The 23626-nt window shown below is 41.6% G+C and overlaps 1 protein-coding gene across 2 annotated transcripts in view; it reads right to left on the bottom strand.

Moving 5' to 3' along the window:
• Nucleotides 1–18227, bottom strand: part of NAF1 (nuclear assembly factor 1 ribonucleoprotein) — a 28291-nt gene extending 10064 nt beyond the window's left edge. For both annotated transcript variants that reach the window (XM_074822910.1, XM_074822911.1), the window contains exons 1-5: nucleotides 17933–18227; nucleotides 15435–15573; nucleotides 5413–5506; nucleotides 1668–1750; nucleotides 473–633 (exon numbers count right to left, since the gene is read on the bottom strand). In XM_074822910.1, the coding sequence (XP_074679011.1) occupies nucleotides 473–633; nucleotides 1668–1750; nucleotides 5413–5506; nucleotides 15435–15573; nucleotides 17933–18186 (731 nt within the window). In that variant the 5' untranslated portion in view covers nucleotides 18187–18227. The remainder of the gene's footprint in view (nucleotides 1–472; nucleotides 634–1667; nucleotides 1751–5412; nucleotides 5507–15434; nucleotides 15574–17932) is intronic.
• Between the last annotated feature and the right edge of the window lie 5399 nt (nucleotides 18228–23626).

Raw genomic sequence — 23626 nt, 5'->3', positions numbered from 1 at the left:
TGTCATTCTCCAACTGTACAATAGATTTATTGATAATTAAATTTCAATTCTGGTCTTGTAACATGAAATAAAAATAGCAAATAAATACAAACTTGTTCAGAATTCAAACAAGTTGTAGGCGAGGGAAGTATCCATTAATTTTTTTCTGGTTATGATATTTTAGGTAACACAGAAACATGAAAAGAAAGAAAGCTTAATGTATTAAATTGAATAAGAAGCTACTAAACTTTAGTAATTGTAACACTTTAGAATTTTGTAGTCTACAGTTACTCTGTAGTGTTCCAAAAGGCAAAACGGTACAACCTTGTTATTACAACACAGTTGAGAATATCTAAAAAGAGAAAAGTTTTAGTGTCAAGCTTAGTCCTACAGTTTCTCACTCAAGGCTAAACTTTAATCCAGTAATTTTAGCTATATTATAAAATACATTATAACCAGATTAGGGAAAGAAAAAAAAAAAAATCAGACTCACTGTTTCAGTTTCTCTGCAAATATATACTGGGTGAAGTCCTCCACTGATGGAGCAAAATACATGCTATCTTGCACATTTATACCTTTTGCTTTGATATGCTCAGAGCTGTTAAATCTCAACACATAAAAGGGATGTAAAACAGGACCAAAGATCTCAAATACCTGAAACACAAACAAAATTAAAATGTTTAAATAAACCAAGACTAGATAGCTAATTTCACTGTAGACAACCATGAACCTTTAAGATGCTTTGTATTTAAGAAGTTCGGTATATTTTCAAAATGAAGCATTAAATAAAGATACTTTCATGCTCTGGTTTTATTACTGCATTTTGTTTAACAGTATATTTCCCCAGATACTGTTTAAGTTATAATGTGGAAAAGTTCTCACATGTTGATGTTGCCTTTGGCCACCCAACTGCACTGCCTTCACTGTCTGCTTCCTTTACTTCAGTAATCTTTCCTTTTATCAAATCTCTATTCACTCTCCATTATACTTTCAAATCTCTTACACCTGGAACAATATTCTGACCATTTCTTTCTCTTTACAAGACACCTTTACGTCAGTTCCTCTGTCTGTTCCCCTGTTTCATGGAGAGCAGAGAATTCTGAGATGTGCAGAATATGTGCAATTTCAGGCTGAGTTTTTTTGTTTCACTCACATCTAGCATTCAAAGATATTATAGTAGTAACCATTCCAGATGATGGCTGTCCCTTCCCAGATAACATACAAAATTTAATGTGACACCCCTCTCAGCAAACATTCTTCATTATACTTGCATACACACTGGCCTTAAACTGAAACAGCAGAGAGCAGATATGTAAGCATTTCCTGTTTTTTTGTGAAACTTGACTAATTTCTCCAATCTTTGCCCCCAACCCCTGGCAATAAAAGAGCACAGCCTGTTATTCTAGACATAATACAACATAAAGCAACCTCTCCCTCTCCACAAGCACTTTCATAAAATAGTGAAAACTTATCACACATAGTAATTCTATAAAGATGTAACGAATTCCAGGTTAGGAATTCTTCAGATTAAAAAGATAGATTACTATAGCAAGAGTCAAAAGCACAAAGAAAAACTACATATTAAGGAAACATCTTTCATTTAGTCAACTTCAACACTATTTGTTGGAACATAAAAGAATACTTTGAATTTTATATTAGCATAACAGGTTTTTATGCTTTACACAAACCTTTCCTGCTGCTTGCCGGTCTTCTTTAAAAATTATACTCTCTTCATTTACTGGAGGTAGACCTCTCAGTGATTCAATTATTACTAAAATGGACAAAAAATCAATTAGAACTTTATGTTTCAACAGCAGCATTTAGTTAATTGCAGAGAAACTTAACAAACCACACCATTATTTGTCCACTAAAGTTCATAGAGCTTCACCCAGAAATTCTTGCACACACACAAAACTACTTATAACCATACACCCTTTCTCCAGTGATATATGAGTGGTAAGATTTACATTTGTTTACAGAATTATTGTTCTCTTGGGGTGGAGAAAGAAAGGAAACCAGATGATAGGTACAAAAGAAAAGTCTCAGATACGTATGTGCGAGATACTTGTATTTACAGAGGATGTTTCTTGATTAAGTGCATAGCAGCAATAACCTGGGGTTTTTTGAGTGCAGATACATCTTTATATTCTGCCTTCTTAGTATGCCAAATGAAAATTCTCCTCGGAAAAAAGAATGATTCCCCTAATAAGTCATAAGAACAGACCAGAACACAAAAGATGCCTGGCAGTGCAGTCACAGTAGCAACTGGTGGTGTCATTTATGTATGCAGATACACAATCTGAAATACACTTCTGCAATTTAATGTCATATAAGCCTCATACCACATTTGGGCCTAACCCATGATTAATGATGGTATGAGTGGTCAGAGTGAGCAAGTCCTTCTAGTAGATCAAAATGTGAAATCTTAACACTTCGTAGACTTAAATACTTATAAATGGACATATAAGCATGTTCTTCCTCCATTAAATACATAATTTGATATACAGGCAACTTTACTTTTAGTTTTTCCAGATTCAGACACATAAAGAGCTTATTCTTTACTGAAATCTTCAGAGTAGTTCACTCTCTTCTTGGGTAGTAGTTCACATTTGTTGCTTAGTCTACAGAAATACCATGTATTCCTTTACAATCAGCAGGAATCATGCTTAAATGCGTCAATACAGAGGCCTAGCAGCTTTACACTCAAAAATTCTGATTCTGAAGGTAATCTTTTCTACCTCTAAAACAACAGAACGCTCAATTAAGCATTCTCAACGTCTCTCCATCAGCAAATAAAGTCACTCAAGCACTTAGTGTCAGTCAGACTCCAACAAAAACTAACAAGATTATCACTGTTAAACTTGCATAACAGGACTTAAAGCAATAAACATCTCAAAGCTAAAACTCAAGCTTTGGTACTATTTCAATCTGCAAACACTTTATGACATGCCAAGCAAGCCTGTGACAATGCTACAGGCTTAGTAGTTCACTGAATTTCAAGAGAATTAGGGAAATCGGTTTATTCTGTGCCTACCTATATAATAAAATATACAGTGAAAGAACCCAATGTGTAGCTTAACCCTCATGACAAATATACCTTAGCCAAAAATAAAAAACAAAACCCCCACAACAAAAAGCCCAAAACAATACACACACACAAAAAAAAAACCACACGCCAAAAACTCTCAGAGAATGCTCTCAACTTGATTGATCACACATAGCCCCCAGTCTTCCAGCAGGCTAAGGAAAATATTCTAAAAATATAAATCATGCCAGTCCCATGAAACCCAGGAGAAACAGTTATCATCTACAGCCTATTTGACTTATAGCTTTTCCTACCTCAACCCACCCAAAACCCTCAGCTTCTACTCGTTCAGACCCCAAAGCGCAGTCCCAGACCAGGTTTCTCACATGCACCAAAGCTATTTACTTTTCAGGCTACAACCCACGCAGTGAATTTTTCTCTTCTCCAAGTACCTTGAAGCAAAACACAGCAAAAGTTCTTTTAAATTCTGATCCTGTGAACTTCTGCTCAGTGTAAGACCTGTCATCTTGCTTTTAGCTGTATGAAGTTAGCATGAACCTATACTGTTCTAGCCTTAAATTCACCTCATAGTATGAAATACCCAATTTACAGGTATCACACACTGCAGATTATGAACTTGGAATCTTGCTACAGAGAACAGCAGAGATTTCTGATACATCAAAGGGACAGAAAGTGCTCGGAATACTGACTGTCGGACTAAAATAATGTTTGTGGTTTCCAAGAGACCTCAACTCCCCTCATACTAGATACAAACCCAGTATACATGGGTATCAATTTAGTTCAAAAATCAAAAAACAACCCACAATAAGCTGGCAGAGACCCTAATATGGCCACAAATCAATTGAAAGTGAGGCCACTCAAGACACCTATTTCCAGAACTGAAAAGAAAGGAAAACATGTGGAAAGAGGAAGTCATAAAGCAAGATAGTAAAAGCAGAAAAATAACACATATCTTGGGGTTTTATTCCCTTCCTATGACTTTCTTTCATGTATGATTATTAGTCTGTTTTCTAACTTTCACCAACCAGTCTAAATTCAACACTTCATATATTTCAGTTACATAAAGTAGGATGCAGACTGAAGAATTCACCTGTCAGTAAACTGACAGGACTTGAAAAGGTTATACTCACACCAAGGAGGATTATAAAATAAAGACAGATTTCAAAACTGAAGTCTAAAAATAGCTTTGTTTAAAAACTCACATATTAGATCAAAAAGAACTGCAAACTATGATTCAACCGTTTCTCTTTTAACTTATTTTCAAACTATCATTTTAGCTGAAAACAGCCTTCTTGAAGTGCCCATTATTATCAATAAGCAAGAAAGGGCAAATTAGAACAAAAGGACAATTATGACATTACTGCCTTCCACACTCTCAAGCCAGCTTCCTACACATGAATAAAATTAAATCCAACTCCAAACCAACACCACCAATAAAAATACTGTAAAGGAATTGCCTGTATTACCTGGAATCTTTACAATAAAATAAAATTTAATAGCAAGGGCTATTTGCTTTAATTATTTTATACCCCATCAACATAAATACTTTAACTTCAAAATTGAATTTAGTTTCTAATTTTCATAAGCAAACTGCTTTGAAAGCCATTCAAGCAGAATGGAACACTCAAGCTTAAATACAAACATACTATGGCTGTTTTATTAATATCAGCTTCAGAAAAACTTTGATTTCATATACCAAAAACTGAGGTCCCAGGTAGATCTGAAAAGATCCCTAAATGTATATACCTGCAGTTAAGCTTATATCCATTGTATGTCTCAATCCCATTAAGCTTACCCTCCAATCCCTATAAATCGTGTCAGTCATGCTGTCCTATGACTGCTGACACCAGCAGCTTGCATTTGGTCAAGGTGCCAGAAGTGGCATGAATAAAACAAAAAAATGTAAAGAAGAACCTGCACTGCTAAAGAAACAAGCGTTTTTCCTGTCTTCATATATTAACAATCAAGCACCTGATTGACTACATCTGTGCTTTCAGTTATACGCTTTCCGTATCTTCAGAGATAATTCAAATATAGCATGTACAACTGCAAGATTTTCTTAAAATACTGCAAATGTTCAATCTTTTTGTTTCCAGAATATAAAGATCATAACACACGCTGAAAAAAGGCTTTTTAATGAAAAAATCAGAACATGAAAGTTACACAGAAACACATGCATAATTATCTTAATCTTCAGATGTAAGCCAACTAAAAGGGAATTCAACACAAATGTCATTTGGTAGTCCGAGTTCTCATTCAGCAACCCACTACCCCTGAAATAGAATGCTGCAGTACTGACACTTTGAGGGAACAGTTAATCACACTATTAATGCAGAGATATAGAGAAACTATTTTAATTAAAACCAAAGCAAACATATCTTGCCTACCTAGCTGCTCAATGATGCTGGAAACTGTCCCGAAGAGCTTCAGTTCAACATCATCAGGCAGAATTATTGATAAGTCTTCAACAGGAGGCAGTTCCTGAAAATATCAAGTCAATGTTCAGAATATAATCTCATCACACTAAGACATTCATCACTTTGTTGCTGCATAAATTTGACAATCAGAAAAACCTCCTAGCATTTTAAAGATTTAATAAAAATAATCTAGTTTGATTTGTCTCTTTCAGAATAATTCTAAATTAACTCATCTTGGGCAAATGACACTTCTGAAGACACCTTTTCTATTGAGACACTAGTCTACATATTTCCATTGCAACTAAAATAGAAGCCAATTTTATTCAACTGGAGAAAACTAACAACTGATAGACATTTTGTTCATTTTTTCTAACTTTCAAGTTAGATAAATTAAGTTCAATGTACAACATAGTAATTAAATAATCAGTAATCAAAAAAAATCAGACAACTTGTAATCACATTCAATGTGTGACAGAAGAACAATTTACAGAGCAAGAGATAAAATAGTATGAAATACACCAGATATATATCATCTGATTCAACAAAATGGTGTCTGTCCATTTATGCCATGACTTGGATGATTATAGAAGATGTAGAGATCACAACAACCTATACAAAAAGAATTATTTTTAGGTAGAAGTTGCATTTGGTACAAGAGGATAATCACAGAGAACACTTTCCAAAAAAAGGCCAAAGCTCAGGTATACAAGTGAGTACTACACAAAAAATATTCAAATTAATTTTTTACCTCAAATGTAAGCATCAAAATCTGCCATCAAAGGCTGATTAACACTGAACTCATCATCTACCTCCAATTTACTCATAAACTAAGATTTCTGCATATATACTATACCGCTGTGAATTCAATATGGACTATATGGAACACAAGGTAAGGGCAACTAGAGTAAGAATTATCTTCAAATTCAACATCTTCTGAATTTGGAGGTAGAGTCCAAATCTTAGCACTAAACTGCACTTCTAAAGGCCATCAACAGAAACAAAATCCCCCTCCAATAGAAGAATCTTATCCTGTCTTATAAAAATTTCACCTGATAATCTTCACTCTTAACAAAAGTGCTTGGCAAAGGCTTCTAGAGCAACTCAAAGACCAAACAGAGGCCAAGACTTTCCCAGATCATATAATATAGCATTGAAGTCAAAATGTGAATTCAAATAGAAACACCACACATTTCTACAGGACAGTAAGTTTTCCAACATTAAACCAACTTCACTGCTAAGACTTAAACAAGTCATGGATGTCAGAGCAATTCAAAGGCCAAAGACCAGAAGGAAGAAGGCTAAATTTTTGATCATAAATCTCAGATTGGTAAACTATACCATCTGTCATACTATGTACAATATCTGCCAATCCTACGCTTCAAAGCAGGAGGTTTCTAAAATAGTTCCACACTCCTTAATACATGCAGGTTTTTTCCCCCAAGTACATATTCCAGTTAAATACTTCCTTTAATTTTTTATTTTATGTTTGACCCATGCTTTAGCAAGTTAGCTATTATTGGGAACTTCTGGGTAGAACACTAATCATCATGTTTCATTTTTAACAGAGACATTTCAATTTTCAAATTGTGTTCCTTCAAATTTACATAACACAATCTATAAATTTTTACACAGACTAATTCTATTACTGTAGAATGGCTTAGTACAAGATACAGTAAACAATGTAGTTTCTAGAACTTCAGTTCTTATTAACTATCATTAGCAAAAAGCTATAGCTTTGCTGAACCAATGAAATTAATCAGGCCGGTAATTAAAAGGAAGACAATGTTTCGTAAACACTTGGACTAGTGAGCTAATTAGACAAATGAGCAGATGAGATAAAAGGTAAATAAAGCCTGATAAATACATATATTTGAGCAAGGATTTTTGTTCAGAAGTCCAGTGCTGTAAAAAAAATGTTCATAGAAGCACCTACATTCGTTCTACTATTAATCGTACTTCAAAACCAAGTACACATAAGCAGGAATTGCTCTGATGTTTTACTCCTTCAGAAAACAACAGTATGTGTTTCTCAATCTTTGATTAATTTCAGGGATAAAAGAATATCCAAAAAGCTTTTCTTTACTCAAAGTGTCTCTAAAGCAACAGTTTAAGAATTAACATGCTCCCAGCTCCTGTTGTTGCTACTACTAATTCATGTCAATGCTCTTCAGAGATTCTTTTTCTCTACCTAATAACTTCCTGTACCCTTCACTGGACTGGTTTCCCATTCCAGAAAGCATTTTTTATGAAGGGGAGAGATCTACAGAATAACAGATAAATGTATGGATGAACAAGGAGTTCCTGGACGAGTTCAAATGTAAAAAGAAAGCCTACAGAGGGTGGAAGCAAGGACAGGTAGCCTGGGAGGAATACAGAGAAACTGTTCAAGCAGTCAGGGATCAGGTTAGGAAGGCCAAAGCCCTGACAGAATTAAATATGGCCAGAGACAACAAGGACAACAATAAAAGCTTCTATAGGTACACTGGTGATAAAAGGAAGACTAGGGGAAATGTGGGCCCTCTCCCCAAGGAAACGGGAGACCTGGTTGCCTAGGATATGGAGAAGGCTGAGGTACTCAATGACTTTTTTACCTCATCTTCACCAGCAAGGGCTCCAGCCCCACCGCCAAAGTCACAGAAGGCAAAGACAGAGGGTGGGAGAATGAAAAACCACCGACTGTAGAAGAGCAGGTTTGAGACCATCTAAGGAACCTGAAGGCACACAAGTCACAGAATCAGAGAAATCATCTAGGTTGGAAAAGACCTTGAAGACCATCTACTCCAACCATTAACCTAACACTGACAGTTCCCAACTACACCATATCCCTAAGCACTATGTCAACCCGACTCTTAAACACCTCCAGGGATGGGGGCTCCACCACCTCCCTGGGCAGCCCATTCCAACACCTCACAACCCGTTCTGTAAAGAAATACTTCCTAACACCCAGTCTAAACCTTCCCTGGTGCAACTTGAGGCCATTCCCTCTTCTCCTATCACTTGTTACTTGGTTAAACAGACTCATCCCCAGCTCTCTGCAACCTCCTTTCAGGTAGTTGTAGAGGGCGATGAGGTCTCCCCTCAGCCTCCTCTTCTCCAGACTAAACAACCCCAGTTCCCTCAGCCGCTCCTCGTACGACATGTGCTCCAGACCCTTCACCAGCTTCATTGCCCTTCTCTGGACACGCTCGAGTAATTCAATGTCCTTTTTGTAGTGAGGGGCCCAAAACTGAACACAGTCATCGAGGTGCAGCCTCACCAGTGCCGAGTACAGGGGTAAGATCACTTCCATGTCCCTGCTGGCCACACTATTTCTGATACAAGCCAGGATACCATTGGCCTTCTTGGCCACCTGGGCACACTGCTGGCTCCTGTTCAGCCGGCTGTCAATCAACACCCCCAGGTCCCTCTCTGACTGGCAGCTCTCCAGCCACTCCTCCCCAAGCCTGTAGTGCTGCTGGGGGTTGTTGTGGCCCAAGTGCAGAACCTGGCATTTGGCCTTATTGAACCTCCTACAGTTGGCCTTAGCCCATCGCTCCAGCCTGTCCAGGTCTCTCTGCAGAGCCTCCCTACCCTCGAGCAGATCAACACTCCCACCCAACTTGGTGTCATCTGCAAACTTACTGAGGGTGCACTCGATCCCCTCGTCTAGATCATCAATAAAGATGTTAAACAGGAGTGGCCCCAAAACTGAGCCCTGAGGGACACCACTCGTGACCAGCCGCCAACTGGATTTAACTCCGTTCACCACAACTCTTTGGGCCCGGCCATCCAGTCAGTGTTTTACCCAGCGAAGCGTGTGATCATCCAAGCCACATGCAGCCAGTTTTGCCAGGAGAATGCTGTGGGAAACGGTGTCAAAGGCCTTACTGAAGTCAAGGTAGACAACATCCACAGCCTTTCCCTCATCCAATAAGCAGGTCGCCCTGTCATAGAAGGAGATCAGGTTTGTCAAGCAGGACCTGCCTTTCATAAACCCATGCTGACTGGGCCTGATTATCTGGTTGTCCTGCATGTGTTGTGTGATGGTACTCAGGATGAGCTGCTCCATCAGCTTCCCGGGCACTGAAGTCAAGCTGACAGGCCTGTAATTTCCCGGATCATCCTTCTGACCCTTCTCATATATGTGCGTCACATTGGCCGGTTTCCAATCTGTCAGGACTGCTGGTAAATGATGGAAAACAGCTTGGCAAGCACCCCAGCCAGCTCCTTCAGCACCCTCGGGTGTATCCCATCCAGTCCCATCGACTTGTGTGTGTCTATGTGATGCAGTAGGTCACTGTCTCCTCCTGGATTGTGGGGGGGGTCGTTCTCCCAGTCTCTGTCTCCTGGCTGAGGACGCTGGATTCCCTCAATACAACTAGTCTTCTTATTAAAGACTGGACAAAGAAGGCATTAAGCACCTCAGTCTTTTCTTCATCACTCGTGAGGAGGTCTGAACTCAGCTGGCAGCCAGATGCCACATGGCCAGCCGTTCACCTCCCCCCCACCCCCCTGTGGTGAAATAGGGGAGGGACAAAAAGAAGAGAATTCATAGGTTGAATAAAAAGAAAGAATTTACTAAATGTAACAAGAGAACAACAGTAACAATAGTGAGTCCAAAAAGAAACGGATAAAATGCAGCAGTGGCTTACTGAGCATGGCGACCACGCCCCCCACAGCCACAGGACCCGACAAGCAGACGGCACGCATGCAAGCCCCTGGTGAAAAGCCACAAGAGTGAGAGAGAGCCCACCCACCTAAATCCCTGGGCATGACATCACATGGTATGAAATACTCCAATGAAAATTAACTCCATCCTGGTTGAAACCAGGACAACTCGTTACCATGTTTTCTCCTGCATCTAGCAGGGGATGGAGGTTCTCCCTGGTCTTTCCTTTGCTGTTGACATATTTATAGAAACATCTCTTGTTATCCTTGACTGCTGAAGCCAGATTAATTTCTAGCTGGGCTTTAGACCTCCTGATTTCCTCCCTGCATAGCCTCACAGCATCTTTGTAATCACTGTGAGTGGCTAGCCCCTTCTTCCAAAGGCCGTAAACTCTCCTTTTCTCCCTGAGTTGCAGCCAAAGCTCCCTGTTTAGCCAGGGTGGTCTTCTCTACTGCCAGCTTCTCTTACAGCACCTGGGGACAGCCTGCTCCTGAGCCATTGAGACTTCCTTCTTAAAGAGTGTCCAGCCTTCCTGGACCCCTATACCCTTCAGGATCGTCTCCCAAGGGATTCTGTCAAGCAATTGCCTAAACAAGTCAAAGTCAACCCTTTGGAAGTCCAGGGTGTCAGTTCTGCTTAGCCCTCTCCTGGCCTCTCTAAGAATACAGAACTCTATTTCATGATCACTGTGCCCTAGTCGGCCTCCAACTGCCACATCATCCACCAGTCCTTCTCTGTTCACAAAGAGGAGGTCCAGCAGGGCACCTTCTCTGGTCAGTTCACCCACCAGCTGTGTCAGGAAGTTATCTCCCACACATTCCAGGAATCTCCAGGACTGGTCCCGCTCTGCTGTGTTGTATTTCCAGCAGATGTCTGGGAAGTTGAAGTCTCCCACAAGAACAAGGGCAAGCGATCGTGAGATTTCTCCTAAGTGCCTACAGAATATTTCACCCACCTCTCTGTCCTGGGTGGGTGGCCTATAGTAGACTCCTACTACAACATCTGCCCTGTTGGCCTTTCCCCTAATTCTAACACTCTACCCTGTCTTCACTATACTTGTGCTCAAAGCAATCATAACAGTCCCTAACATACAGTGCCACCACACCACCTCTGCTTTCTTTTCTGTCCCTTCTAAAGAGCTTGTAGCCATCAACTGGCACACTCCAGTCATGGCAGACATCCCAGCATGCTTCTGTTATAGCCACTACATCATAATTTTCCTGCTGCATCATGGCTTCAAGCTCCTCCTGTTTGTTACCCATGCTGTGTGCACTGGTATAGATGCACTTCAGATGGGCTGATGTCCCCAGCACCTTTTTGCATCTAGAGGTCCTACGTCCGGTCTGACCTTTCACAGGTGTTACCATGGTTACTGATCCATCAATATCCCCTGCATCTTTGTTGTGCTGCATGTCTCCATCCCTTGCCTCCACTGAGATGGCAGGATGAGGGTCGTCTCCAGCACAACAGCCCACAAACTCTGGTAATCTACCCTGGGGCTTATGTCTGGGAGTTCCAGTTTTGTCCCCTTCCCCCTTCAAATCTAGTTTAAAGCTCTCTCAATGAGCCCAGCTAACTCCTGCCCCAAGACCCTTTTCCCCCTCTGGGACAGGTGCATCCCATCTGATGTCAAAAGGTCTGGTATCCTGTATACTAACCCGTGACTGAAAAATCCAAAGTCCTGCCAGTAACACCAGTCTCAGAGCCACAAGTTCATCTGTTGAGTTCTCCTGTATTCTTCTTCATCCATCCCTCCAACTGAAGGGATAGAGGAGAACACTATTTGTGCCACTGACCCCTTAACCAGTTTACCCAAGGCTCTGAAATCTTTCTTCATTGATTTAGGACTCCTCCTGATAATATCGCCACTACCTACCTGAAAAACCAAGAGAGGGTAGTAGTCCTTAGGTCTCACTAGAGTGGGGAGTTTTGCCGTGAGGTCCTTTACCCAGGCCCCAGGGAGGCAGCAGACTTCCCTATGAAGCAGGTCCAGTCTGCATATTGGGCCTTCGACACCCCTCAGAATGGAGTCACCCACTACAATGACTCTTCTGGGGTTCTTTTTAGAACTGGTTTTAATACCTGGTCTAGAGTGACCCAGCCTTGGTGGACCTCCATCTTCCTCCTTGTTTCACTCATTTTCTTCATCCTTCTCTGCTTCATTCAAAATTTCCAGGGCCCCGTACCTGTTGTGAAGGGACACCAAGGAAGGTAAGGTAGGTTGGGAGGGGATTTTCCTGCCTCCCTGAGCAGGGACCTGTTTCCAGCCTCCCCCATCTCTTAGGTCCCCTCCTTCTGCCTGGTAGCAAGAGAATGAGGGATTGCCTGCCTCTTCTGGAGCCTCCATTTGCTCCTGTTGCTTCAGGGGTGCTACTCCACCAATCAATTTCCCTTTTGCACTCCCTAATACTTCTTAATCTTGTGACCTCCTCTTTGAGTTCCGCCACCAGGCTGAGCAGGTCATCCAGCTGATCACAGCGCACACAGGTGTTGTCATTGCTGCCCTTCGGCAGGGTGGACTGGCTCAGGCACTCCCTGCAGCCTGGGACCTGGACTGCTGCATGTTTGCATGGCAGCTCCATCTGGGTCGCCACATTCTTTCTGGTGGTGGTTTTGACGCGAGTGGAGACCATGGTTCAGTCCACTTGTGGAGGACGATAAGAAGACAACTAGCTCTGATAAATTCTAGACTCAGGAGATGGACTGCGCCCTGTCCGCTCACACTGCCTGCGCAAACTGCTGTGCAAACTGACACACCACACCCTTCTGACGCACCACACCCTGTTTGCCCGTCCTGTTCACCACGCTCCCTGGGGGCTGCTCTTGTACGTGATGGCGTTGGGCGTCGTCACTCCAGTCTCCTCCCACTCTGAGTCCCCGCTGCCCTCGTTCGCAGCTCACTCTTCCCGCTCGGGGGTAGGTGGCTTGAGGCACTCCCACTTCCCTGGGCTTCTGCCTTCTGGGCTTGAGGTTTTGCTGCTGGTTTTTTGACACTTTCAGAAGGGTCCCTCACTTCCATCCTCTTTGGATCCCCTCTCCTCAGCAAGTCCATGCGACCTGATGAGATATATGCACAGGTCCCAAGGGAAGTGGCAGATGAAGTGGCTAAGCCACTATCCATTGTATTTGATGAGTTGTAGCAGTCCGGTGAAGTTCCTGCTGACTGGAAAAGGGGAAACATAACCCCCATTTTTTAAAAAGGGGAAAAAAGAAGACCCAGGGAACTACAGGCCAGTCAGTCTCGTCTCTGTGCCCAGCAAGATCATGGAGCAGATCCTCTGGGAAACCATGCTAGGGCACATGGGAAATAAGGAGGTGACTGGTTACAGCCAACATGGCTTCACTGAGGGCAAATCATGTCTGACAAATTTGATGGCCTTCTACAATAGGGTTATAGCATTGGTGGATAAGGGAAGAGCAGCTGACATAATCTACGTGGATTTGTGCAAAGCATTTGACACTGTCCTGCATGACATCCTTGTCACTAAATTGGACAGACATGGATTGAATGAATAGACAACTTGGTGGATAAGGAATTGGCTGGGTGTTTGCAGTCAAAGAGTTGTGGTCAATGGTTTGATGTCCAAGTGTAGAGCAGTGACAGGTGGCGTTCCTCAGGGGTCCGTGTTGGGACCAGCGCTGTTTAACATCTTTGTTGGTGACATGGACAGCGGGATTGAGTGCAGCCTCTGCAAGGTTGCCGATGACACCAAGCTGTGTGATGTGGTCAACACACTGGAGGGAAGGGATGTGCCATGCAGAGGGACCTGAACAGGCTTCAGAGGTGGGCCCATGAAAATCTCATGAAGTTCAACCAGGTCAAGTGCAAGGTCCTGCACAGGGGTCGGGGCAATCCCAAGCACAAATACAGGCTGGGTGATGAGTGGATTGAGAGCAGCCCTGCAGAGAAGGACTTGGGGGTGTTAGTGGATGGAAAACTGACTATGGCCCAGCAATGTGTGCTCACAGACCACAAAGGCAACCATATCCTGGGCATCAAGAGAAGTGTGGGCATCAGGTGGAGGGAGGTGATTCTCCCCCTCTACTCTGCTCTTGTGAGACCCCACCTGCAGTGCTGTGTCCAGCTCTGGGGCCCACAACATAAGAAGGACATGGACCTGCTCGAGCAGGTCCAGAGCAGGCCACGAAGATGATCAGGGGACTGAAGCACCTCCCCTATGAGGACAGGCTGAGAGAGTTGGGGTCATTCAGCCTGGAGAAGAGAAGGCTCTGGGGAGACCTTATAGTGGCCTTCCAGTACTTAAAGGGGGCCTACAGGAAAGATGGGGAGGGACTCTTTACCAGGGAGTGTACGGATAGGATGAGGGGTAAGGGTTTTAAACCAAAAGGGTAGATTTAGATTAGATATAAGGAAGAAATTCTTTACTGTGAGGGTGGTGAGACACTGGAACAGATTGCTCAGAGAGGTTGTGGATGCCCCCTCTCTGGAAGTTTCTAGGCCAGGTTGGATGGGGCTTTGAGCAACCTGGTCTAGTGGAAGGTGTCCCTGCCCTTGACAGGGGGATTGGAACTAGATGATCTTTAAGGTCCCTTCCAACTCAAACCATGACTCTATGATTCAGTATACTGTTAATGTAAATCGACATGACATTGTTATATTATCCTTTTATTTGTAAGCTATTACAAATGATGCATAGCTAATCATCTGTTAGCAGACTATTACTAAAACTCATTCCTTTAAACTTCTTAATTTTGAGATAATGAGGAATAATGGCAGCAATACTTAATGAATATGGTATTTATGAGAACCAAATCCAAAAGACAGAATCATGATGCAAATTAAGGTTCTGATCTGCAATACGTAAACCAGTGCTATAACAAAAATTGCAGAATAAAACAAATACAAACCATTTCTATGACCACTCTAATAATTTTGCTTAAGTGAGTAGAGGCAATTCAGTATGAACCTCTGGGAGGCTTAATACAACATCTGAAATTTTTACCTCAAAGCTAAACATATCTGAAATATATCTGTAAGACATATCAGACCTTCAAGTCTGTCACAGAGAAAGAATGATGAATGCCTGCAATATACAAACAACAAAGGTACTAAAATATCCAGAATTTTATCCAGAAATTTATTTTCATTAATTACAACTGTGATTTTTCACAAATGTGAACCTAAAATGAGCTGTGAACCTCACTTCAGAGTGGCCTTAATATACTGAAAAATAAGACATTTCTAGTTATTATCTGTGTTATACCTGAACTACCGTAAAAACACATTCAATCACTAGGTATTGCAATGACTTAAAAATACATTAAGTTAAAATATTTTAAGTTGTGTTACCAGAAGGTTTAAAAGATAACACATTGTACTTACATCAATAGGCAACTCATCTTTTGTTTTAACACAGTAAGTTCTGTTATCCTTCTCATTTGGATGATCGTCTTCATCAGATACAGTTGAAGGAGAACGTGAAGAAGAAGATGTAGTTGATGAACTATCTGAATCTGTATCACTGAATAAAACAAACATGGGAATTATTGACTTCTACATTACCGATAAAAAGAGTGGCTACATTATACATTGCTCAAATACCTCTGGTTACCAGATATGTTTTTCTTAAATGTATATATTTGTATACAGAAGAGCAGCAATCTTTCCTGAACATACAACCACTGAACAAGATCATAAAAAAAAAAAAAAAAAAATCTCAGAAGAGTAGTAGCTTCGGCAGTTCAGAGCAAATGCTAACAACTACAGTGGCTCACTTCGGTTCCCACTGTTTCATTGTTGAATGGTTCATGTGGCATGACAGCAATCACCTCTAAGTTCACCTAGTCCAGCTTCTCCCACTAGCCACCCCACGTTAAACTCCAGCACCAGCATAACTCCCTCTGTGAGACATACACAGTTATAGTCACGGTTTGGGGCCTACACTTCATTGGTTTGCAAGTGAAATGAGACATTAGTCATGGGAGGATCACTTCAGTATAGTGCCTAGATAAACACAGCCAAATTAGGACCATGTCTATGCACTATCAACATATTTCCATTTTATGCACCACTTAAATTCCCAGTTTTGAACATCACTTAATGTAACTGAGCACAAAAAAAAAATTTCAAAGATAATACATCAAACTACCTTCTACAGCTCACAGTCACTCTTCTTGTACAATCCCAACATTAGCATAAAGCGAAGTGAAAGTAAATACTTATTCCAAGCAATGCATCACACACTATGAGGGTAAAAAAAAAAAAATTCTAATTTTTGCAGAGAAAAGGGATTAGTTTCATAATTCATGGCCTGTCTGAATTCCCTTAGTATGTATTCACATGGATTAGTAATTTAATATTTCTCACTGGCACATGCATAAGAGATGTTTATTGCCTTAGACTCATTATTTCAAGTAAAGAGCACAGTAAGAAACCAGTCCTTCTTCACACCAACATGTTCCTTTTAGCAAAAGTCTAAGTTCTGCAAGAGTTGGTGGAAGAAACAAACATGTGGAGTAACTGATCTTGGTGAGTGAAAAAACACATTACAAACTGTACACAAAAATACACAAAGCAAGCAAACTTTTGTAAAATTGCATCTATCCCTTCTTATCTGATCTGGCCGTTAACAAAGAAGCATTTGGAAACAAAGTGATAAATAAAAAACAAAAAATGCTCTCTTCTAGATTCTTTGGTATTACATTATCTCCTTCACAGGCAAATTATCTGCTGTTGCATTTTTTTTTTCCAACAAATGCTGACAAATAAGACCACCTTTCCAAATAAACCTTTTGAAAAAGCCAAATACGGACTTCTTAGAACAAAATCAACGTAGCAGAAATACAAAAATCAGCCAGACTACCAGAGACCAATCAGTGGAAGGAGTTAAACTCTTTTTTTTTTTTTTTTTTTTTGAGATACACATGGGCAGCTAAGTAAATTAAAGCTATCAAAATTTCTTCTTTGATATATGAATATCAGTGCAACAGATTTTGGAAGCAAGAAAGACTACAGGTGAAACCCCTGCCATAGGTCAGGAATTTCACTATCCATCACTTCATGATGTTCTAGGAAAACTCTGAACTAAGCAAACAGAGTATTTCCATAGTCAAACTTTAATCCATTAACTACTAAAGAAGCCCTGTATCTTCTTTTGAAGAAGAGACCCTTAGACTTAATTTCACCCTCCACTAGTCAAGAGGAGCACATACCCATCTTGCTGCAATGGCCGAAAAAGAAAACACAAACCTCACTAACTGAGAAAGTGTGCAGGCTGCCGACTGAAACAGAGCCCACATCTAACCAAAGCTGCCTTTCACCAACTACACTGAACACCAAAGCACACATGCAAGTAGAAGATGGAACCTTTTACAAAAGTATACAGGTTGAGAATGAGCTTTTCCAGTGAGACAACATCAGAGTTAAGATTTGCAGACTCTTTACCTTGAATCCTACATACTGTTTTTTTCAGCAATAACACTGTCACAAGTGATGTAGGAGCACCCTGTGACGACCACGTCAAACAAGACATTCAAACGGTCATGGTGGACCAACCAATCATGACGTTCTACAGACCACCAGCACCAAACTCATGTTTTCGCTAAATTCTGTACCCTTACAGTCCCCGTTTCGGAGGCTTATTAATTCAACAATAAAACTCCTAGTGAAATATAAGTGTCACCTTTAATGAGAAAGAGAAAGCTACAGAAGCCGAAACAGTAGGGCGGGGATTAGAGGGCTGACTCGGGCACCTCGCTCGCAGAGCGCTGAGCCGCGGGGCCACACGCGTCGCCGGGTAAGAGGCTTCAAAGGGGAAAGAGCGACCCGCGGAGAGCGACGCGCCCCTCCCGCCCCGCGGCCCAGCCCCGGTTTAGACCCACCTGTCCGAGTCCGACGAGGGGGCGGCGGCAGGAGGCCGGCTGGGACTCGGGGGCGGCGGCGAGCTGCGCGCTCCCTCGGCGGGGAGCGGCGGGGCCTTCTCTTCCTCAGCGCCCTCCCGGGAGCTCGGAGGGCTCGGCGCGCCCCCCGTGCTCGCCGTCCGCTCCCCGCCCGTCAGCGGCGGCGGCGGTCCGGCGGTGCCGGGCTCAAACGCCAGGCTCTGCAGCTGCGCCACCACCGCCAGCTGCGCTTCCATCTCGGCACCAGCGCCACGCGCCCCGCGCCCCGGCCGCCCCACGCGCCCCGCCCCCAGATACACGCTACTTCCGGCCCCCAAGCACCCGCGCCCCAGGCGCCGCGGTGCCTGGGCTCGGGCGGGGCGCGTGCGTGGGGTGCTGAGCGCGCCGCGGGAGGGGCGGGGCCTCCCGTCACGCGGCGCGAGGAGCGGCGGCCGCTGGCGGGGAGACGGCGCGCGGCGCCGCGGCCGCTGGCGGGCTCCTGAGGGCGGGCGGTGGGGGGCGAGGGAGCTGCCTGAGGGCGTGGGGGTGGTAATTGCCTGTTTAACATTTGATTGGTCTGAGCCCTTTGTTAATAGAAGCCGTTGTTGTTAAAAACTCGTGGAAGGTAACAGTAATGAATTTTGTCATAATTTTTAAAGTCTTCTTTGCTTAAGTCTTAATGCTAAGTAAATTTTGTGGTTAATTTAAGTTGGACACCAAAGACTTGCTTTTATGAGGCTTGCCTGAAAGGCAAAGCTAGAGGTCATTGCTACTCTTGCTGGGGCTGACTGGGATGGATTGGTTTTGGTATTTTATGAGTGTGCTGACAACACACAGAAGATTTGTGTAGTTAAAACAAAAAAAAACCAGTTAAGCTGTATAATATCGAATTACTATAGTAATACCTAACGCTACTATAGTAACCCTACAATAACACCTAGCTCTGCAAAACCTAACCACATCCTTTAGATCACCAGACCACTCACCGCAACATAAATGTCCATGTACGTTCTAGGTTCACCATAAATACCCACTGTTCCAGAGCCTGAGGGTCTTTCGGTGTCTGTCCAATGCCTCATACAACTCTGTGGGGGAGCGTGTTGGTGTCTTAGTCTTTTCTCCTGGCATACAGTGTCCTCTCCTGTAGGAGAGTACAGAGGAACTCCCCTGCCCTTCCCCAACCTCTGTGTTTGGCGACTTAAAGCTCTTTCCCATAACAATAACTTAGGAGAAAAAAACCAGGTCTTCTCTTAAACACAATTTATCCATGGGAAAGCCCAAAAGATGTGCAAAAGACAATCAACATTAGGCAGTCACTCTGACTGTGAGCCTACAAACAAGCCCCCTTAACCTGGACTCCAAACTGCAACCTGACAGCAGTGCTCCTGTGCCAACACCGTGTGTTCCTGACCACCACAGAGCTCCATCACGCTGTCCTTTGGACGGGCTTTCAAACCAAGAGCTAAGGCTGTCTTCGCTCCCAGGCAACGGGGTGAGGGGCAGAGTGCAATATAGGTCTGAGGAGGAACCGCATAAATAAATACATGAAAAAGTTATGTGTGATAATGCTGAGAGTGCCAAAGAAGACTGGGACTTGAACATCTGACGAGAGCAGAGAATGGTAGGTTTTCCATGTAATAAACTTCCCCTCCATCTCTGAGAGGACTGTGTGCCTACAGCTCAAAGGCACCCAAAACGTTTCGTTCTCCCAAATATCCAGGCTATGTTGAAAAACCGTCACACGAGTGCTTCACCGGTACCCCACACAGGCTGAAGGCAGTGTCTGGCAGGCAGACGTCTTTCTCTGGTAGTTCTGCTCTTCATTTGCAACATGACACAGCAGATGCAACCAGCAGAATTTATTTAGTAGGAAAATTAAACATATGCAAATGTGGATATAACATAATTCATCAATATTTTTATTTAAATTTGTCTAAAACTATGTATAGGTCAAGCAGAATAGTCACATTATGGGCATTTGGTATTTTTTGCACTGCCTGAAGCGAGGAGCCTATATAGGCTGTATGTGTAAACAGCAGAAGTAAATTCTCTCTCCACACAGTTAGTCGGAACACCTGGGTTAGGAATCATCTCCTCTTCAATGACAACCCTGGGATCCTGAAGTGAGGGTACATGGGCTGTGTGCCCTGTACTGCAAGCTCTTTAACAAAAGGGATCTTTAGAAATTGATGCAATTAAATATCAACAACAATTAGATGTCAATTGCACGGAGATTAAATATTGAACAGTCATAAAAATGGCTTATATTGAATCTCACTGGCAAATATGGTTTCATCCCTAACAAAGTGATTGAAATGAGATATATATCCAATTAAAGAGTAAGGAGAGACAGAATCCTACTAAAACCCAGTCCTGCAAAAATAGATTTTGCAAAGCTAAGATTCATTTTAAAACTAAGCAAAGAAAGTTTATTATTAGTTCGAGGGGTTTTTAATTTCTTTGCTTCTCTTTCAGAACTGGGACTTGAGATGTACCTGAAATGGACCATAATACGAGATCTGTGAGTTTGTGTGAGAAAGTTGATCAGTGTGACTGGGGGGGGGAATAATTTCCCCAAACCAGACAAAGCCCTTATATCAGCAAAATCCTTTCCTAAGAAAAGGTAAAATAATTGATGTCATAATGTAGGACTGAATGAGTTGAATGATGAGGAAATGAAAATTAATTTTATTTGCTGAACATAAACCTCTTATAAATGTAAAAGCATATTCAGGTCTCTACCTTGCACTTATGTAAATAAAACTCTTCAATTGTCTGATGAATCATGACTTTCCTGCTTTTTAAAGCAATTTAGTAAGTGTTTTGTAGCTGTACTCTGGCACCTAGATTGTGTTTTGACAGTTTCCTCTGTGTTTGTGCAGAACTAGCAGCATCTTTCAAATGAGAAGTTACTTTATTTCATGTGAACACTGCAGCTTAGCCTTTAACCTATAAGATAGCATTTCTCTTAGAATGAGGATAGTGAAGGTCATGATGCATAGTAAACATCATCATCCATTCAGCAGGGGCATTTTTAAGTAATTGGCAAAGTAGTAGCACAAGCACGAGGATGTTCTAGGAAAAGAGTCGTTTCACAGATGAACACTTGAATCACAGTGGTTCTAATACTTGCTTTCAAGGTCTGAGCAGTTAAGGAATGTCACTGCTGGGACTGGAATCCAACATCGTCTGCCTAGTCAGGGCTAAAAGTGATTGTAGGCCTGGTTTCTGCCTGCAATTTCTTTGATGAAGCTCTCCAGAGGTGTTGTTTTCTACGTTTCTTTTTTCTATGCCTGCTGCTAAGACAGGTGTGTGTAATTGCTCCCATCATACTTTTAAATCTAAAATGACACCATTCAAACTATTATTACAATGTATTATTGAATTTCTTTGGATACAGTAGAGGAATCTGTTGAAAAACAGTTTCATCCTGATATGTCTTCTGAACTTGAAGGTGGAAAATCGCTTGGAGATTTCTGTAGGCTGCTTTTTATGTCTTCAGAGGAAAAAGCATGAATAAGAAAGGAAGTCATGTTTCCTAATATATTTGAAATATGAAAACAAATACTATTGTGACATTTATCGTTTACACATTTTATGCTTTCATATTCTAGTGACCATACACTGTGATATCAGATTATAGGTAGTATAAAACCAGTGCACTTTAATTAATAGAAGGAACACAGTAAATTTGAAAAATACACTTCTGCAAACATTTTTTTCTTAAATTTCAGGTTGGTTTATTTAGGTAGTTTGACAGTATTTTGTGTGTAACCAATTTCAGTGTTTTGTAAGTATAATCATTACTTAGATCTTCCTTGAGATTCTTGTGTCAGTTGAGAATTACTTTTAATATAAAATAATAAGCAAGAAAAAGATCACCCTGGAAATACTGTTTTACAGGTGTATAAAAATAGAATCTGAAAGTGAGTTGTCGGGCGTCCTGATGGTTTCAATTGCCATATCCTCTTCCCATGCTTACTACTGTGCAATTTACCTTTCCCCCAGCTGTAGCATTACTAACTGAAGCTGCAGACAGTTTGTAGCGAGAAATTGCACCTCACAGCTCTAAATGTGGTCTCCAGGTACCATCAGGTGATAAAACTTCTGGGAAATCTGTTTACACATTCAGAGGTGTAGTCTTGAATGGATTGACAAAAATGCTTTTTTTCTTCTTATCTAATATCCTGCGGTGGGGTCAGAAAAAGCCTTCAGAAGATCATTTCCTCTCCTGATGACTCTCTTCGCTGTTTTGAGCCAAGAGGTGACGGGAATTCCATTAGTGTTGATTTACCCTTTTCATTAGTCCTGGTCAGAACAGCCTTTGCTACTCCTTCATATGATGTGGGTACAGTTATACAGCTGCTCAGCTCTTCAGCTCAGGTCTGCACCAGCGCTTCCCCTCTAGAGACAGAGAAGAAAGAGAGCAAATGTATGGATTTGATGAGTACTGGAATAATGTTACTGGGAAAAGCATTTTAAACACATAAAACTTCAATTACAGTAGGGCTTTTTGCCAGCATAGTGATATCAAAAATTCACATCCCTATGTGCCTTTACGCTGCTTCAAGTTTCTAGTGTAGACTTGCTCCAAGTGACCTGGAGCAGAAGGATGGCACTCCACATCACTCCTCACAATAATTCACTTTTTAGATTCATGAGGGAAAGAAAATTGCTTTAATTTTGACCTATAAAAATAGGTAAGAAAGACATGAGCTGAATGTGTCTTCTGAAATGACCTGCAAAGTTAGAATGCTGACATCTGAATTGTCTCTCTAACATCTGAGAATAATTACTCCAGGGAATTGAACAAATCACTTTAAAACTTTCTTTGAGTGGTTGGTTCCATTTGCAGACTCAAAAAAATCCCTTCAGAAAACCAATTTTTTGCTGTTGTGGGAAGTAGCCTTAAGCTGCATGTCGACACCACTCATTGCATAGAAATAGAATAGGAAGAGACTGACTTACTACATCTCTTACTAAACAAGGTCAGGAAAAAATGACAGTTATCAGTGCTTTTCTTGTATTAGACAATCCTTGATGACACATCCGTATTAATATGCCTGTATGCCAATTTGTAGTGAAGAATTTGTCCATGGATGCTTGGGTGCTCATACGGTAAGCGGGGTATTCATCTGGTGGTGGTGACTGTGGTTCCCCCATACCATTATACATTCATTTTGTTCCTTATATTTAGTCCGATTTTAAGAGGAAACTATGGGCTTAAATTTGCAACTGTTCTGAAACTACTGCTCCTATCTCAGAGCCTTTTTTTTCAGTCATCAACTGAACTATTGGAGGTTAAGATATTCATGGTCAGGAGCAGTGGGAGGGAGAGGAAATCAGATCAACAGAATTTTCTGTATCACTATTGCTAGTCATATTTCATTCCACCCAGATGAATCAACATTGTAGCTTGCACAGCTGAGAGATCTTGTTCTGAAACAAGATTAAAATAGCTACAGTACAGAATGTTTTACTCATTTCAAAGCTTCAAATTATTGTACAGAGTTAAATTACACAAATTCCTTAGTTCTTTCTTTGTATAAAGGGCTGGGCAGTTTATAATCAGATGAAAAGAAACAATATGACTTCTAAGGATAAAAGACTTTCGCCAAAAATAAATTTTTAAATATGGAAAAATACACAACTTTGTCTTATAGTCCCATGTTCTTCTTTTACTTTATTCTTCCAAAT

Source organism: Strix aluco, chromosome 4 (genome assembly GCF_031877795.1).
Source record: "Strix aluco isolate bStrAlu1 chromosome 4, bStrAlu1.hap1, whole genome shotgun sequence".
NCBI classification, from domain to species: Eukaryota; Metazoa; Chordata; class Aves; order Strigiformes; family Strigidae; genus Strix; species Strix aluco.
This window is presented reverse-complemented; position numbering and strand designations above follow the sequence as displayed.